The 20,101-nt window shown below is 44.3% G+C and overlaps 1 protein-coding gene across 6 annotated transcripts in view; it reads left to right on the top strand.

The window, feature by feature from the left end:
- Window positions 1-20,101, top strand: part of LOC134359579 (uncharacterized) — a 234,929-nt gene that overhangs the window by 55,164 nt on the left and 159,664 nt on the right. For 2 of the 6 annotated variants that reach the window (XR_010021146.1, XM_063073079.1), the window contains exon 1: window positions 14,697-15,123. The exons of 1 other annotated variant lie outside the window; for it this stretch is intronic. Coding sequence is in view for 3 of the 5 variants with exons in the window: in XM_063073079.1 (XP_062929149.1) it covers window positions 15,056-15,123 (68 nt within the window). In the remaining 2 variants the exon portion in view is untranslated. Of the gene's footprint in view, window positions 1-14,696; window positions 16,009-20,101 lie in introns of those variants that run through there. 3 more of the 6 variants (XM_063073077.1, XM_063073080.1, XM_063073076.1) reach the window with 2 other exon arrangements.

Genomic DNA, 20,101 nt, shown 5'->3' on the forward strand with positions numbered 1-20,101 from the left:
ATGGCCTACCCCTTATTCTCAAATTGTGGCCTTTGGTTCTGGACTCCTTTAACATTGGGAACATGTTTTCCTGCCTCTAGCATGTCCAATCCCTTAATAATCTTATATGTTTCAATCAGATCCCATCTCATTCTTCTAAATTCCAGTGTATACAAGCCCAGTCGTCCCAATCTTTCAACATATGACAGCCCCGCCATCCCAGAAATTAACCTCATGAACCACCGCTGCACTCCCTCAATAGCATGAAGTATGAAGGTATGGATAAATGTTTCATCAGGAACAGGTGGCTTACCGGTTCGGCTGGGTTGTCGGTGTGAGTCATTTCAGAAGGAGATCACCATGTAACAAAGCAGCCATCGGAAAACGCTGAAGTTAGGGAAGAGGCAGAAAAAGCTGCTTGGTTCTGTGATGCATGAAGTTCAAGCTGAGCTTTCACGTATTCACCTGTATGCTTCACAATATCTTGATGCTGCCATGCTGGCCCTTTCTAAATTCATCGCTCCCTCCAGTTCATCAGCCACCTCGAAGACCTCGGCCTGTGCAATGGCTGCAGCTCGGTGAAGGGTAAGTGCACTTAATCTGGCCTCTTATTTTGCCTTTTTCATCTTAAGCTTTACCTCCATGTCCGCAAATGAAGCGCGTGCCTTTGCTGCCTCTGTCATTGTGTGGGCTCCTGCTGCTGCACTAGGCTGATGTAAGGGAACTCATAAAGCTGGATACAGAGGCATTATCCCCTTGGTTCTGATCCATGATGCAGTTTTTAGACGTTAGGAGTTTTTACTTGCAGCCGCAGTTGTTGAAGCACCATCTGATCTCTGCCAGTTAACTGTACTGCCCTTGCTGGGGTCTTGTAACATCAACAGTCAGCGAAACTCCACTCAAAAATGACGTGCAAGCTCTTAGGTTTATTGCAGACTCCATTTCATCAGATGGTTCTGCTGATGAAATAACAGGAGGGCTTTTAGATAGAAACTTCTTTTGCTTCGAACATAGAATTCTGGCCTGATGCCAGCCATGAGTTTTTCTACTTACTACTTCCTGACCGCACAGGAAGTGACCAATACAGATCTGAAACTGCTCATTTCAAAATAAAAGCTAAATGTGCTTAATCACATAGTAAAAACAAACCGATTGCCCGAAGAGCAGAACAGCTATCTTGCCTCGCTCTTGTTCTCCAGGTTTGGAACAACTAATGATTAAGAGCCGACTATTCTGCTGACCAGGAGAGTTCCCTGTGATCCTGACTGCAGTTTACAGCCTGCCAAAGGCCAATGTTAAGCAGGCACTTGAGGTACTGAGTGTCATCAATAAACAGACTACCTCGACGCCTTTCAAATCATTGTCAGGGATTTCAGTCAGGCTTGTTTGAAGAAATCTTGCCTAATTACAGTATCATCAACATATCACCTGCAGCGCCAGGGGCTCCAAAACATACAACCACTGCTGTACTATGATTAGGAATGCCTAACACTCCATCCTAGACTGCATTTCAGGAAATCTGATCACTTGGTTGCTCTTCTCCTACCTACATACCGGCAGAGGCTACAGAGGGAGGTTCTAGATAGAAGAACAACAGAGAGGTGGTCGTGGGAGGCAGAGGAGATGCTATGGGATTGCTTCAAGTCAGTGGACTGGGCTGTGTTCAAGGACTCATCAGTGGATCTGAACGGATACACCACGGTTGTCACAGACTTTATAAAAGCAGTCATAGATGAGTGTGCCCCCACAAAATCATTCAGAGTCTTCCTCAACCAGAAGCACTAGATAGAAATATAGAAAATCTACAGCACTATACAGGCCCTTCAGCCCACAAAGCTGTGCCGAACATGTCTCTACCTTAGAAGTACCTAGGCTTTACCCACAGTCCTCTATTTTTCTAAGCTCCATGTAGCCATCCAGGAGTCTCTTAAATGACTCTATGATTTCCACCTCCACTATTGCTACCGGCAGCCCATTCCACGCACTCACCACTCTCTGCGTGAAAAACTTACCCCTGACATCTCCTCTGTACCTACTTCCAAGCACCTTAAAACTATGTCCTCTCGTGCTAGCCATTTCAACCCTGGGAAAGAGCCTGGATAAAAAAGATGAGCCATGAAATCCGCAAACTGCTAAGGCCAGATCAGTGGCACTTACGTGTGCCAACCAAGTAAGATCCAAGAGGTCCAGGTACAATCTCTGGAAAGCGATCTTATGTACGAAGTGGTAATTCCAGACCTAACTTGAATCACTGAACATTGTTCGGCAGCTGTGGCAGGGCTTCAATGCTATCACCTTTTTCAACATCAAACTAAGTGACATTGATGACAACAAGGCTTCACTCCCACATGAGTTCAATGCCTTCGATGCTCACTTTGACCGCCAAAACATGGAGGAGCCTTCACAAACTCCTATAGCGCCCCATAATCCTGTGATTTCAGTCCCTGAGGCCAACATGAGATAATCCTTTAGGAGGTTGACCCCACAGGAAACGTCCAGCCGAGATGGGGTATCTGGCCAAGTACCAAATACCTGTGCTGATCAACTGGCTGGAGTGTTCACTGATATCCTTAACCTCTTGCTTCAGCAGCCTGAGGTACCCATCTGTTTAAACAGGCTTCAATTATACCGGTGCCTAAGAAGAACGTGGTAATCTGCCTGAATGACCATCATCCAGTGGCATTTACATCCACTGTGTTGAAGTGCTTTGGGAGGCTGGTGATGAAACATATCGAAGCCTATCTGAGAGGCAGCTTGGATCCACTCCAATTTGCCAATTGGCACAACTCCTCAGCACAATCCATCTCACTGGCTCTTCATTCAACCCTGGAACATCTGGACAGTGAAGGTGCATACATCATGATGCTTTTCATCGACTACAGTTTGGAATAGAATACTATCATGCTCTTAAAACTAATGAATAAGCTTCAAGACCTTGGCCTCGATACTTCCTTGTGCAATTGGGTACTGGATTTGCTCACTTGCAGACCCCAGTCAGTTTGATTAGCAACAACATCTTCTCCACAATCTCCATCAGGATGTGCTTAGCTCTCTGCTCTACTCGCCTTATACTTATGACTGTGATGAAAAGTATTAGCTTGGGCCAGATTGGAGGTGGTGATGAAAATCTGGTACCACAACAACAAACACTCACTCAATATCAGCAAGACCGAAGAGCTGATTATTGCCTTCAGGAGGAGGAAACTGAAGGTCCATGAGCTGGTCTTTGTCAGGGGATCAGAGGTGGAGGGGATCAGCAACTTTAAATTCCTCTGTGTTATTAGTTCAGAGGATCTGTTTTGGGATGTAAATGCAATTATGAAGAAAGCACAGCAGGTCCTCTACCTCCTTAGAAATTTGTGAAGATTTGGCATGTCATCCATAACTTTGACAAACTTCTATAGATGCGTGGTGGAGAGTATACTGACTGGCTGCTTCACAACCTGGTATGGAAACACCAATGTCTTTGAACAAAAAATTCTTGTGAAAAGCTGTGGATACTGACTAGCCCATCATGGGTAAAGCCTTCTCCACCATTGAGTATATCTACACAAAGCGTTGTCACAGGAACGCAGCATCTATCATCATGGACACCCACCACCCTGGCCATGTTGTCTTCTCACTGCTGCCATCAGGAAGAAGGCACAGGAGCCTCAGGACTCACACCACCAGGTTCAGGAACAGTTACTACCCCTCAACCATCAGGCTCCTGAACCACTGAACTTTACCCGTTCCATTACTGAACTGTTCCCACAACCCATGGATCCACTTTCAAAAATTCTTTATCTCATATTCTTAATATTTATTGCTTTGAAATCTTCATGACCTAGCTCCTCTGACTTGTTTTTTAAACATTGGTCCAATGATGCATACACACACCTCATCCAGTTACAATTCAAAGTCGTTGACTGAGAGTTTCTTCAGCACTTGGATCCTTACCTTCCTGCTTTCATTTCTGGAATGTTCCCAGTTATCCCTCGTGTAATGCCATTCGTGTGCAATATAGATTTTGCTATTCCAGTTACCCCTATCAACTGACAATGAGTGGTGTTAAATGTGTTATGAGTGGTGTTTCGAGGCATCTTGGCAAGGGTCTCAAAAAACTTTTTAAAGTGAAAGTTAAAAATATATCAAAAATCACTGCTTTTTGAATCAGCTTCTGTTGGCCCAGGTGGATAATATAACACAAGCACACATAACTGATGGAACTGTTTCATCTAAGCACAGTATAGTGTCTAAAGGCCACACAAGTACACATGACTATCTGTCTTCTGCCTCCAATTAAGTGGCATAGTATCCCAAATAAACGAAGGGAATCTCAGATATTTATCGATTTGTTTTGGTTCTTTAAGAGTTGTCCTGAATAAGTGACTGCCCCGATTAACTGATGGCCCAATTAACTGAAATCCACTGTATGGACATTGATAATAAATTTACTTTGAACTTGGAACTGTCCTTGGTAGTGGAGAATAGACAACCACTTATAGCCAATGGTAACATGAGGAATGTGAATCTCATCCCATAATTTGAAGGCACATGCCCTTTACAGGCTTCAAGTGAAGTTCTTAAATAACTTGGAATTTTGGACAGGTTCCTTGTGCCACTAGAAGGCATCAACATGAACTCAGTACACCAGCAGAATAACTATTCAGTGATTATTCCTGACTGCATTCAGGTATCTTGATGATCATGTCAATAATAAATTAATTCTTCCCTCCCTCCCCCCCCCCCATAGGGCAGCTCCCCACCTTCAACACATTGATGCAGCTGTAAAGAAGGCAAGACAGGGGCTATAGTTTGAGGAGATTGGTTTGTAACCTAAAACACTCAAAAACTTCTACAGATGTACTGGCTGCACCACCATGTGGAATGGGGGAGGGACAACTGCACAAGATTGAAGTCAGTTGAGAAACTGGTAAAATTAGTTAGCTCCAATATAGGTACAATCCAAGACATTGTCAAGGAACAATGTCTCAGGAAGGTGGCATCATTAACGACCCCCACCAGCCAGGACGTGCCCTCTTCTCATTGTTACCATCAGGAAGGAAATACAGGAGCCTGAAGGCACACACTCATCATTTCAGGAACAGTTTCTTCCCCTCTGAAATAAGAATTCTAAATGGTCACTGAACCCATGAACACTACCTCACTACTTTTTATTTCTGTTTTTGAACTACTTATTTAACTATCATGCATTGCATTGTACTGCTGCTGCAAAGTTAACACATTTCTCAACATATATTGGAGATATTAAACCTGATTCTGATTCTTATTCTGGCAAGTTTGCCCTTCCTTTTAATTGAATTTTTATTCCCCTCAGTAAATGCTGCTTGACCTGTTGAGTTCCTCCGCACTCTGTGTGTGTTACTCCAGATTTCGAGCATCTACAGAATCTCTTGGGTTTAAGAATTTTATCATTCTTTGAGCAAAAGAGTGAAATATATAGTAACTGGATTGTAATTTCATGCTGAAATATGGTGAGGCAAGCACTTTAGTTAACAAAGATTTATATCGTTAATGTCAATTGTCCAACAGCACAATTTTGCCCGCTGATTTTACATGAATGATTTACAATAAATTTGCAAGATAAGCAAAATCCAGATGCAGCACAGAAAATTCAGTCCTGTGTATTTCAGTCCAATCGACGTTTCAATAGGATAAATATCAGTAAGATGCCACTCAACAGTCTGGGGCTGTAAGTTTATTATTACATGTATAGTATCTTAGCTAAACAACTTTAATTGTTATTAGAGACTTTAAAATGGAATGCCCAGAGCAACACAGAGCAATTCAGAGCATCTCTGAACACACAACACATCGAACCTTGAAGTGGATGGGCTACAGCAGCAGAAGACCATGAACTTTATGATGTTGCAGTAGTTCATAAAGAGGCCACTGAGCGTAATTTCTTTTTTTACTTTTTCATCCTGACTCTTTCTCAATTGAGTTCTTTGTTCTCATTTTGGAGACCTGAAGCCACAGAACACTACAGCACAGGCACAGGCCCTTCAGCCCATCTAGTCCATGCTGAACTATTAATCTGCCTTGTGTCATTGGCCTGCAAATGGAACACAGGCCTTCATACCTCTTCCATCCACGTACTTATCCAAATTTCTCCTAAATGTTACAATTGACCATGAAAGATGATGATTCTGATGAAAGGCCCCAGCCTGAAACATTGGGTTTTTTATTCCTCTCCATAGGTGCTGCCTGACCTGCTGAATTCCACCAGTATTTTGTATGTGTTGCTCTGGATTTCCAACATCTGCAGAATTTTTAGTGAGAAATGAGAATACAGAAGCATAGAAACATAGAAAACCTACAGCACAATACAGGCCCTTTGGCCTACAATGCTGTGCCGAACATGTTCTTGCTTTAGAAATTACTTACTGTTACCCATAGCCCTCTATTTTTCTAAGCTCCATGTACCTATCCAGGAGTCTCTTAAAAGACCCTATCGTATCCGCCTCCACCACCATTGCCGGTAGCCCATTCCACGCACTCACCACTCTCTGTGTAAAAAAACTTACCCCTAACATCTCCTCTGTACCTACTTCCAAGCACCGTAAAACTGTGCCCTCTCATGTTAACCATTTCAGCCCTGGGGAAAAGCCTCTGACTATCCACACAATCAATGCCTCTCATTATCTTGTACACCTCTATCAGGTCACCTCTCATCCTCCACCGCTCCTAGGAGAAAAGGCTGAGTTCACTCAACTCGTTCTCATAAGGCATGCTCCCCAATCCAGACAACATCCTTGTAAAACTCCCCTGCACCCTTTCTATAGTTTCCACATTCTTCTTGCAGTGAGGTGACCAGAATTGAGCACAGTACTCCCAGTGGGGTCTGACCAGGGTCCTATATAGCTGCAACATTACCTCTCGGCTCTTAAACTCAATCCCACAGTTGATGAAGGCCAATGCACCGTATGCCTTCTTAACCACAGAGTCAACCTGCACAGCAGCTTTGAGTGTCCTATGGACTTGGACCCCAAGATCCCTCTGATCCTCCACACTGTCAACAGTCTTATCATTAATACCATATTCTGCCATCATATTTGACCTACCAAAACGAACCACCTAACTCTTATCTGCGTTGAACTCCATCTGCTACTTCTCAGCCCAGTTTTGCATCCTATCGATGTCCCGTTGTAACCTCTGACAGTCCTCCACACTATCCACAACAAACCCAACCTTTGTGTCATCAGCAAATTTACTAACCCATCCCTCCACTTCCTCATCCAGGTCATTTATAAAAATCACAAGGAGAAGGGGTCCCAGAACAGATCCCTGAGACACACCACTGGTTACTGACCTCCCTGCAGAATATGACCCGTCTACAACTACTCTTTGCCTTCTGTGTGCAAGCCAGTTCTGGATCCACAAAGCAAGGTCCCCTAGGATCCCATGCCTCTTTACCTTCTCAATAAGCCTTGCATGGGGTACCTTGTCAAATGCCTTGTTGAAATCCATATACTCTACATCTACTGCTCTACCTTCATCAATATGTTTAGTCACATCCTCAAAAAATTCGATCAGGCTCGTAAGGCATCAGCTACATAAAGAAGAGACCAGGTGAAATGAACAATTGCATCTTGAATCATTTGAAAAAGCCATGCTGACTATTCCTAATCATATTATGCCTCTCCAAGTGTTCATAAATCCTGCCTCTCGGTATCTTTTCATCATCTTACCAACTACTGAAGTAAGACTCACTGGTCTATAATTTCCTGGGCTATCTCTACTCCCTTTCTGCAACTCTCCAAACTTCCAGAACCTCTCCCATCCCCATTGATGATGCAAAGGTCATTGCCAGAGGCTCAGCAATCTCCCCTTTGCCTCCCTCAGTAGCCTGGGATTCATTTCGTCCGATCCCGGAGGCTTATCCAACTTAATGCTTTCTAAAACTCCAACACAACCTCTTTCTTAACGTCTCTATGCTCAAGATTTTCAATCTATTGTAAGTCATCCCTACAATCACCAAGATCCTTTTCCTATATATGCAATCTATTTGCTGTGTGTAGATAGTTGCAAGGTTTCTTATTTTACAAGGAGTGATAAAACATTAATATTATTGCATTGACTATAAAGTGTACTGGGATACCTTGGGGTCTGATAGGTGCAGTAGAAATACAAGTCTATCCTTCTGGTGACAATTGTCTTTGTCCATTTTGCTCTCCACTTTATAAGCATCTCCAAGTCGGAGTCACACAATGCCGGCTTGAGCTTTGGGGTGCCTTAGCCAGCTTGAACTCCATACCCCACCTGGTCTCAGCTGGAACCTGCCAGCTTGTTCTCCCTCCCCTCCCCCACCTTCTTATTCAGGCCTCTTCCCCTTTCCTAGCCAGTCCTGATGACGAGTCTCAGCCCCAAACATCAACTGTTCATTTCCCTCCATCGATACTGTCGGCGAGTTCCTCCAGCATTTTGTGTGTGTTGCTCTGCATTCCCAGCATCTGCAGAGCCTTGTGTATTTATCCCTTGACACCAGTTCAAACAGTTGTTGAATAGACTGGAGAGGATTACCATCACACCACAGGCTTTAACTGAAGCAGAGTTCAGAAATTGTGCCAAATGAGAAATAGTTGGAAGCTTTAACAACATAAACCTTATAAGGGAGAGTAAGATTAAATTTAGAGCACAGCTGAAACCTGCAGGAAAGGGCCAGTAGTGTAAATTATAATCACTGTTCTAACTGCTTAAATTTTAATGTACATTAACTTTTGCAGTGTGACCCTACCATTTTATAAGTGAACATACAACATGGTTTTTCATAGAAAACTTATGAACATAATTATTAGGAGCAGAGAGAGACCATTCATTCATAGAATATAGCTCATAGAACACTAAAGCAGAGTACGGGCCCCTCAGCCCATGCTGTTGTGCAAAACTTATAACCTACTCAAAGATCCAAGATACCTTCAAGTCTCTTTACCACATGATGTGATCAGCATTCATCATGGTAGATTACACTCCAATCTACCTGCAGGAACATTTCCTCTTCCATATTAAGGACATATTGCCGTACCAATGTTCTGCTGCCACTGCCCTATGAGGGGTAAGAGTTCAAATGACCCACGATGCAATTGTCCATTTCACCTGGTCTCTTCTTTATGTAGGTGATGCCTTACTTTGAAATTCAAAGAGATTTTAACAATTAGCTTTATCTACATTGAACCGTTAAAAAATACAGTGAAATGTACCATTTGCGTCAATGATCAACACAGACAGAAGATGTACTGGGGGCAGTTCACAGTGTTGCCATGCTTCCAGTGCCTACAGAGCAAGACCACAATTTAGTAACCCTAACCCATACGTCTTTGGGACTGGGAGGGAACCAGAACCCCCCGAGCAAACCCATGTGTTCACGGGGAGAAGATACAAGCTTCTTATAATTAGGGGTAGGAATTGAACTCCAATCTTCTGATTGCTGGTGCTGTAAAGCATAATGCTAACTGCTACAAGACTGTGCTGCCCATAAAGTGACCTCTTGCTTTTGATTCTCCCACAAGAGAAAATATTCTCTTCACAACCACATTGTAGGTCTGGTGCTGCTGCCGATAGGCTCTTGTGCACTCTTCCAAGTAAGCTTTGATCATCTAATGATTGTAATGGTGAAGTAAAGGATATATATATTGTGGTAGTCTACATGCCAACTGATATTCAGGCTGGAGATGTTTGTAATGAATGTAAAGTTTGGGAAGTGGGGTGCTTGGGATGGTTAATAAAATGGGGGAGTGATGTTGAGGAATGGGCCAAGGATTTGGTCTAATTTCTGGGATCAGGTGGATTTGGTACAAGTGGAATTATTTGTACTGAGGAAAAGGAAGAGTTCCAGGGGAAGGAAGTTAAGTAATGAGATTTACTATATCAAGTCCCATTCTGGACTGGTATTTTTAAATCCTCACTGTTCCAGGAATTGCAACCCTCACATAATGTGGTTTCAAGTCGCTGGTCGGGTGCCAAAAGCTATCAGACAAACTCAGATCACAGTGGCATGGGCCTGATCACATTTCTGGAGGTTAGTTGTTACCGCCGTAAGTCAACCTTTAATCAAATAGCAATCACGTATTGAGCAACATCTGATCAAAATTCCAGGCCACCACAAAGAGGTTGAGGGAACACACACCAGTCCTCTTCGAGGGTCAGAAATTGAAAGAGAGAGCAGCTTTAAGTTCCTTGGTGTCAACACCTCTGAGGATCTACCCTGGGCCTGACACATTGATGGGATTACAAAGACGCCATGACAGTGGCTACATTTCATTAGGTGTTTGAGGAGAATTAATGTCACCAAAGACACTCACAAATTTCTACAGATGTACCATGGGTCACACAGCACAGGATCATAAAAAGCTGCAGAAAGGTGTAAACTCTGCTAGCTCCATCATGGGTACTAGTCTCCACAGCTTCCAGGCCACCTTCAAAAAGCAATGCCTCCAAAAGGCGATATCTGTCATTAGGGACCCCTATCACCCAGGACATGCCCTCTTCTCACCAGGGAGGAGATACAGAGCCTGAAGAAGGAAGGAAACTAAGAAGGTCATTAGAAAGAAAAAGATGAACTATGAAAGGAAGCTGGCAACTAATTTCAAAGAAGATATGAAAAACTTTTTTAAGTATATAAAGGGTAAAAGAGTGTAGATATAGGACCAATACAAAATGACATTGTAATGAGAGATGCAGAAATGGCAGAGGAGCTGAATGTGTATTTTGCATCAGTCTTCACAGTGGAAGACGTCTGCAGTATACCGGACATTCAAGAGTGTCAGGGAAGTGAAGCTTGTGCAGTGAAAATTATGACTGAGAAGGTGTTCAGGAAGCTTAATGGTCTAAGGGTAGATAAATCTCCTGGACCTGGTGGAATGCACACTTGAGTTCTGAAGAAAGTAGTTGGAGAGACTGCAGAAGCATTAAAAATGATCTTTCAAGAATCAATAGATTCTGGCATTGTCAGATGACTGGAAAATTGCAAATGTTACTCCGCTATTTAAGAAGGGTGGGAGGCAGCAACTATAGGAAACTATAGACCTGTTAGCCTGACATCAGTGGTTGGGAAGTTGTTGGAATTGATTGTTAGGGATGAGGTTATGGTGTACCTCAAAGCACATGACAAGATAGGCCAAAGCCAGCATGGTTTCCTGAAAGGAAATTCCTGCCTGACAAACCTACTGCAATTCTTTGAGGAAATTACAAGCAGGGTAGACAAAGGACATGCAGTAGATGTGGTGTACTTGGATTTTCAGAAGGCCTTTGACAAGGTGCTGCATATGAGGCTGCTTAGCAAGATAAAAGCCCATGGAATTACAGGTTGGTAGAAAACAGAGAGTGGAAATAAAGGGATCCTATTCTGGCTGGCTGCCGGTTTCCAGTGGAGTTCCACAGGGGTCAGTGTTGGGACCGTCGGTGCTGCTTTTTACGATGTATGTCTGATTTGGACTATGGTATTAATGGATTTGTGGCTAAATTTGCCAATGATACAAAGATAGGTGGAGGAGTTGGTAGTGTTGAGGAAACAGAGAGCCTGCAGAGAGACTTAGATAGTTCAGGGGAATGGCAAATGAAATACAATGTTGGAAAGTGTATGGTCATGCACTTTGGTGGAAGAAATAAATGGGCAGACTATTATTTAGATGGAGAGAGAATTCAAAATGCAGAGATGCGAGGGGTCTTGGGAGTCCTTGTGCAGGATACCCTGAAGGTTAACCTCCAGGTTGAGTCGGTTGTGAAGAAGGCAAATGCAATGTTGGTATTTACTTCTTAGGGGTATAGAATATAAGAGCAGGGATGTGATGTTGAGGGTCTATAGGGCACTTGTGAGATCACACCTGGAGTATTGCGTGCAGTTTTGGGCTCCATATTTTAGAAAGGATATACTGACATTGGAGAGGGTTCAGAGAAGATTCGCAAGAATGATTCCAGGAATGAAAGGGTTACCATATGAGGAATGTCTGGCAGCTCTTGGGCTGTATTTTCTTGAGTTCTGGAGAATGAGGAGGGGGATCTCATAGAAACATTCCTAATGTTAAAAGGCCTGAACAGATTAGATATGGCAAGATTATATCCCATAGTAGGGGATTTTAGGGCAAGAGGGCACAATTTCAGACTAGAACAGAGATGCGGAGAAATTACTTTAGTCAGAGGGTGTTAAATTTGTGGAATTTGTTGCCACGAGTGGCTGTGGATGCCAAGTCATTGGGTGTATTTAAGGCAGAGGTAGATAGGGCATCAAAGGGTATGGGGTGAAGGCAAGGGAGTGGGGATGACTGGAAGAATTGGATCAGCCCCGGATTGAATGGTGGAGCAGACTTCTACTCCTATATCCTATGGTCTTTTTTTTTTATGGTCTTAAGACACACACTGAACGTTTCAGGAACAGCTCTTCCCCTCTGCCATCAGACTTTTGAAGACAATTTACCCCTGAACACTACCTTGCTATTTTTTCCTCTCCTTTTGCACTACTCACTGTATTTAATTTATTTTTAAATTATATACACTTATTCTAATTTCTAGTTTTTATTATTCTATGTTGCAATGTCCCCCACTTTTCCTTCGCTACATCGACGACTGCATTGGCGCTGCTTCCTGCACGCATGCAGAACTCGTTGACTTTATTAACTTTGCCTCCAACTTTCACCCTGCCCTCAAGTTTACCTGGTCCATTTCTGACACCTCCCTCCCCTTTCTAGATCTTTCTGTCTCTGTCTCTGGAGACAGCTTATCCACTGATGTCTACTATAAGCCTACTGACTCTCACAACTATCTGGACTATTCCTCTTCTCACCCTGTCTCTTGCAAAAACGCCATCCCCTTCTCGCAATTCCTCCGTCTCCGCCGCATCTGCTCTCAGGATGAGGTTTTTCATTCTAGGACGAGGGAGATGTCTTCATTTTTTAAAGAAAGGGGCTTCCCTTCCTCCACTATCAACTCTGCTCTTAAACGCATCTCCCCCATTTCACGTACATCTGCTCTCACTCCATCCTCCCACCACCCCACTAGGAATAGGGTTCCCCTGGTCCTCACCTACCACCCCACCAGCCTCCGGGTCCAACATATTATTCTCCGTAACTTCCGCCACCTCCAACGGGATCCCACCACTAAGCATATCTTTCCCTCCCCGCCTCTCTCTGCATTCCGCAGGGATCGCTCCCTACACAACTCCCTTGTCCATTCGTCCCCCCCATCCCTCCCCACTGATCTCCCTGCTGGCACTTATCCGTGTAAGCGGAACAAGTGCTACACATGCCCTTACACTTCCTCCCTTACCACCATTCAGGGCCCCAAACAGTCCTTCCAGGTGAGGCATCACTTCACCTGTGAGTCGACTGGGGTGATATACTGCGTCCGGTGCTCCCGATGTGGCCTTTTATATATTGGTGAGACCCGACGCAGACTGGGAGACCGCTTTGCTGAACATCTACGCTCTGTCCGCCAGAGAAAGCAGGATCTCCCAGTGGCCACACATTTTAATTCCACATCCCATTCCCATTCTGACATGTCTATCCACGGCCTCCTCTACTGTAAAGATGAAGCCACACTCAGGTTGGAGGAACAACACCTTATATTCCGTCTGGGTAGCCTCCAACCTGATGGCATGAACATTGACTTCTCTAACTTCCGCTAAGGCCCCACCTCCCCCTCGTACCCCATCTGTTACTCATTTTTATGCACACATTCTTTCTCTCACTCTCCTTTTTCTCCCTCTGTCCCTCTGAATATACCTCTTGCCCATCCTCTGGGTCACCCCCCCCTTGTCTTTCTTCCCGGACCTCCTGTCCCATGATCCTCTCGTATCCCCTTTTGCCTATCACCTGTCCAGCTCTCGGCTCTATCCCTCCCCCTCCTGTCTTCTCCTATCATTTTGCATCTCCCCCTCCCCCTCCAGCTTTCAAATCCCTTACTCACTCTTCCTTCAGTTAGTCCTGACGAAGGGTCTCGGCCTGAAACGTCGACTGCGCCTCTTCCTATAGATGCTGCCTGGCCTGCTGCGTTCACCAGCAACTTTGATGTATGTTGCTTATAATATTTCACTTCTTTTAGCTATTATTATTTAGTCCATTAGGTGGCAGTCTATTCCACAAATTGGTGTCCGAGGTGCCCCGAAGCTTCAGGCTCCCTTCTCCGTCTCTGAAGCGTACTTGGACTGAAATTGATGAACATTACTGATGTACACTCAGCCAAGTACCTGACACATTGAAATATATTGGAGGAACTCCCTTCCTGCTTCTGTTCAGTCTAGTCACTCAACGCAACACTGCAAGGCGGAGATAAGCAAGGGGGTAAATCAAGAATACAAATAAAACCGTCATTGCGAAAAAAAAGGTCACTTGTTTGGTAGCTTTGATCTAATGCTACGTGAGATATTGAGACCCTGTCGATCTGATGATGGGCTAAAATTGGGAGCAGACGAGTTAGTGCCAACACATGTAGTTTTTTTTTCTCTCCAAAATTACTTTATTCAGAAGTATTACAAAATAAAGTTATACACATATAAAAAAAATTCGTTGACCCTCCCTATTCAATAAATAAAGTTATTTACAGTAAAATTATGTGTTGACTCTCTGTTCATATACAAATGAAAGATGTTTACAATAAATCGTTCATTTACTCTCAACCCTCGGTCAAGAGTTAAGACTTATTTACAATAAAATTATCAACAATAAAGGCAGGTGTTGGCTCTAATTCCTTTTTCAAATTAACAATTCCACCCACTCCTGGGGCACATGTTGATTCATCTGCCCACAACGCTGATGAGGGTTATTCTCCTCCCCACCCGACCCCTCACACTCCCACGGGTGATGAACCTTAAACTGTGGTCCTTCCCCAGCGGGCCTTCGCGGTGGCCGCACCAAGCTTGAGTGCATCCCTCAGCACGGACTCCTGCAGACGAGAGTGAGCCAGTCGGCAGCATTCAGTCATGGACATCTCCATGTGCTGGCACACCACCAAGTTCCGGGCAGACCAAAGCGCGTCTTTCACCGAGTTGATGATCTGCCGGCAGCACCGGATGTTTGTCTCCGTGTGCGTCCCCGAGAACAGCCCGTAGATCACGGAGTCCTCGGTAACGCAGCTGCTGGGCATGAATCTTAGCACTGTCCCCTCCATTCTCCTCCACACCTTTTTCGCGAACCCACAGTGTGCAAAGAGGTGAGCCACGCCTCCACCCCATTACAGTCCTCCCGTGGGCAGCGGGGTGTGGAGGAGCCGTTCCGGGCGTACAGGAGGGATCTGACTGGGAGGGCCCCTCTCACCGCCAGCCAGGCGAGGTCCTGGTGCCTGTTGGCGAAGTCTGGCGATGAGGCATTTTGCCAGATGAACTGGACGGTCTGCTCAGGGAACCACCCCACTGTGTCCATCTCGTCTTTCTCCTGCAGTGCCTGCAGGACAGTACGTGCCGACCACTGTCTAATGGCCTTGTGGTCAAATGCGTTGGGAGAATTTTTCTACGAAGGACAGGTATGGAGGCAACGACCAGCTGATAGGGGTGTTGCGCGGGAAAGGGGCCAGACCCATCCTTCGTAACCAGGGCGACAGGTAGAACCTGGGCACATAGTGGTACTTTGTGCCCACGTATCTGGGATCCACGCACAGCCTGCTGCAGCCACACACGAAGCTGGCCATCAGGGTGAAGGCGACATTGGGGACGTTTTTGCCCCCATTGTCCAGGGACTTGTGCATGACAGTCCGTCTCACCCGCTCCATCTTGGATCCCCAGACGAATCTGCCGCCGGACTGCACACATTTCTGTGAAGGAAGGGGAGGCGATGTCTTTTCTCAATGATTGAACCTTGGTATATTTCAGAATGTCTGCTGTATTCCATTGTTATGTATCAGTGTTCTGGAATACACGCGACAGAGGCTGCTCATTGCACCATAGCCTGAGGGTATAGATCTTCCAGAGGAGAGAAACATTCCAGTTGCCGCGGTACAGTAATTGTCCACAACGTGAGGCAAAAACATCAGGTGCCAAGGTAGAATGTTGGGACCGAATGTGTATTTCCGAGACCTCTGGAACCAATGCATTAATTCCAAGTAAGTTTCAGAAGCTGTAAAAATATTTAATTCAGAAGTACTTAATATCTATGATTGTAATAAGTTTTTCTAAGTTCTTAATCAAAGATTTCTGTACAGAATGGACTTTCTCAGAAGGGGATTAAAAGTTATTCAACGTAGGGGGGCTGCTGGCTATTACTTCAGCCTGGGACTGAATCATACAATTTATAAAGTTCCATCCTCTTTATGGTGAGTTGGGTTATCATGATTAAATTCTGCAATTCCCCTCAATATTAAAGAGAGAATGCTTTAGATGACAGGAAGGTTTGTGATGTTGTGGATGGTGTAGAAGGTTGCGGTAGGTTACAATGGGATATTGGTAGGATGCTGAGCTGGGCTGAGAATTGGCCGAGACATGGGATTCAGGGAAACTTGGCTGTGTGGATTTGCGATTGGCTTGCCCACAGAAGGCGTGGGGAGATATACTGCTTGGAGGTCCATGACTAGTGGTGTTCTGCAAGGATCTGTTTTGGGACCCCTGCTCTTTGTGATTTTTATAAATGACTTAGATAAGGAAACGGAAAGGTACAAGTCTGCAGATGACACAAAGGTCAGCGGTGTTGTGGATGGTGTAGAAGGTTGCTGTAGGTTACAATGGGACACTGGTAGGTTGTAGTGCTGTGGCTGAGAAGTGGCAGATGGAGTTCAATCTGGAAGAGTGTAAAGTGATTCACTTTGGAATGTCAAACTTGAAGGCAGAGTACAGGGCTAATGCCAGGATTCCTAGCTGTATGGAGGAAAAGTGGGATCCCAGGGCCCATATCAATAGTCAATAGTTCCATTTAATATCAGAAAGTGCACTGAATATGCAACCTGAAATTCTTGTTCTTCACAAACATCTATGAAAACAGGAGAGTATCCCAATGAATGAGTGACAATCAAAAATTTAGAACCCAGAGCCCCCTCTACTACTCCCCCCAAATACAAGCAACAACAAAGCATCCACCCTCCCCACCCCCACTTCCGCAAAAAGTATCAGCACCCTCCACCCACCAAGCAAGCAATAGCAAACTCCCAAGAAAGACCATGATCTGCAGTAGTACAAAAACTAATCATACACCCAACACTTTGACATACCACAGGCTCTCTCTTTCTCCCTAATAAAGAGGCAGAGAGTTGTCACTCAGCGAGAGGGGAGGCTAAACAAAACAACAAAGCAACTCGCTGACTTATGGTGTTAAAGTCTGCTGCTTTGCCTTTTTACTGAGTTCTCTGACTTGAGAATTGGAAACAAACTCTCTCCCACCAGCGAGGGAGGGAGGGAGAGAGAGGTTCACCAAGTACAGAGACCTCCAACAGCTGATCCGCTTTTCCCAATATTCCGTGTTCTCCCACATAAGGCAATAGGGTGGTTAAGAAGGCTTATGACGCGTTACCTTTATTAGTCAGGGGAATAAGTTCAAGAGCTGCGAGCCTCTATATAAAACTCTGGTTAGACCACAGTTGGAATATTGTGTTCAGTTCTGATCACCTCACTATATGAAGGCTTAGAGTGAGTGCAAAAAATTATAAACACAAGAGATGCTGGAAATCCAGAGAAACAGACATAAAATGCTGGAGGAACTCAGCAAATGAGGCAGCATCTATGAAGAGGAATAAATAGCCAATGCTTCAGCCCAAGACCCTTCATCATGACCATGCAGAGAAGATTGACCAGGATACCATCCAGATTTGAGAGCATGTCTCATGAGGAAAAACTGAACAACCTAGTGTTTTCTCTTTGGAGCGAAGGAGGATGAGATATGACTGGACGGAGGTGTTTAAGATAATATGAAGCATGGATAGAATTGACAACCAGTATCTATTTCCCAGGGTGAAAATAGTTAATAAGAGGGAGCATAACTTCAGGGTGATGAGGGGATGTGGGAGGGAGTGGAATGTGCTGACAGGGGTGGCAGTAGAGGCAAACACATCAGGGACATTTAAGTGACTCTTAAGTAGGCACATGGAAGATAGAAAATGGAGGGCTAGGAGGAAAGGAAGCACTAGATTGATTTTGGAGTAGTTTAAAAGGGCCTTTATTGTGCTGTTATGCTCTATGTCTATGTTCTGTGTATTACTCATGCTCAGACTGGTATCCACTCCATGCTGAAAGTGCACCCATGCACCAAGATGCCTATGGATTCCCACCCAAATGACTGTATGTACTCTTGCCTAAATGCTTGCATAAGAAATAATGGTGAAGGAATCTGTGTGAATGCATCAACCACACACCTGCTCGCTGGGTATAGTATCATTGTGGTTAAGCTGCTGGGTACAAGGGTAAAGACGTAGGCACTTAACCCAGATTATTGAACTATGAGCTCTGATTCCACCACAATAGATGCTGACTGTGGAACTGTGTAATTAAAAATAAAGACCATGAAAATATTGAATTGATATAAATCTCAACTGTGCAAGATATTGGTAAGGCCACATTTTGAGTACAATGGACAATTTTGGTCATCCTCTTACAGGATGTCATTCGACTGGAAAGTGTGTAACCAGGACTGGGAGTGTTAGAGTCATACAGAAACATTGGACAAGCTCGGTCCTTTTTCCGTGGAAAGTTGAAGGCTGAGGGATAACCTTGTTGAGGTTTTTAAAATCATGAGTGGCATAGATGTGGGTAGCAGGGTACTGTAGCAATTTGCATGTTGCTTACAGTGATGGGTGGCTGGACTTCGATCCCCACCAATGTCCGTAAGGAGTTTGTACCTTCTTCCCTTGACCGTGTAGGTTTTCTCTGGGCTCTCTGGTTTCCTCCCACATTCCAAAGATGTACAGTTAGGGTTAGTGCCACGTACCCCGTGACGGGAATAAAGAACCAGCGGAGATGGAAAACACTTTGGAGTCCAGTATTGCTATTAACTAATAATATTTATTAGTAACTACGCAATACAGTAATATAAATGTAGATAAATCAAACAGGTTAGCAATGATTATATATATATATATATGTAAGTTAATCAGTAAGTGTGGAAATATATGAAAATCAAGCTTCTTTAAGTCTAGGGGTAAAAAGATACAGTCTTACGATGATGAGTAAAGTTCAGTTCAGTTCGTGGTATTGAATTGAGTAGTGATGGAGAGAGAGGGAGAGATTTGAGTCTTCAGGTGAGCTGACGCCGTCAATCTTCTCGTTGTCCTCCAAAATCCTTTAAAAGTCACCGACTGTGACCACAACAAAGGGGACCGGTTTTCTGTGGTGGAGCTATCATCCAGGCAAGGGTGGACACATGGACAACTCCCCACCGGTCACGGCCTTTTCTTTTCACTGCAAGAACCACTGATCAATCTGCCTGATCGATCCTCCGAAAACCCGCTTTTTCTGCGGGCACAACAAAGTTCATTCAGTGTCCAAAACGTGTCTGAGGCCTATCATCTGATCTCCTATTTTATCTCCCCGTGCTGAGCATCAACTGTCACTCAAATAACTCCTCCTTCTTTTGTCTGTGTAAGAAATGTACAAGCAGGCCATGTTCTTGGGAAGTATCAACACGCTGCCAAAAAATCATAACATCGATTGTCCATCAAATAACCTCCCTCGGTTACCATAGCAACTTACGAGCTACTCGGTGCCATCTCTCTCTCCAACTCAGCAGAAATCCAAAAGTTACTTCCAGTGCCTTAAAGTGACAGTTCAACAGTTAGTTTTTGTCTCTCTCTCTCTTCAAAACAAGATATCGATGTTAAATAACTCTCTCTCTCCCTTTTCAAAAGCACAGTTCATAGGGGTAATTCAGGACCCTGTCACATTAGTAAGTTGTGGGCATGCTATATTAGCACCCAGAAACAGGGCAACACTTGCCGGCTGCCCCCAGCACAATGGTTGCTGCTTTGATTTGACGCAAACTACACATTTCAGTTATGTTACGATGTGCACATAAATAAAGCTAATCTTTTTTTCCACAGGGTAGGGATAAAAGTGAGAGGAAAAATGTTTAAGTGGGACCTGAGACCAGACTTTTCACTTGAAGGATGGTGAGTGCGTGGAAAGAACTGCCAGAGGAAGGTGTAGAGGTGGATAAAAGAATTTGGACAGGTACATGGATAGCAACACACACAAAATGCTGGAGGAACTCAGCAGGCC

This window comes from Mobula hypostoma, chromosome 20 (assembly GCF_963921235.1).
Source record: "Mobula hypostoma chromosome 20, sMobHyp1.1, whole genome shotgun sequence".
Taxonomy (NCBI): Eukaryota; Metazoa; Chordata; class Chondrichthyes; order Myliobatiformes; family Myliobatidae; genus Mobula; species Mobula hypostoma.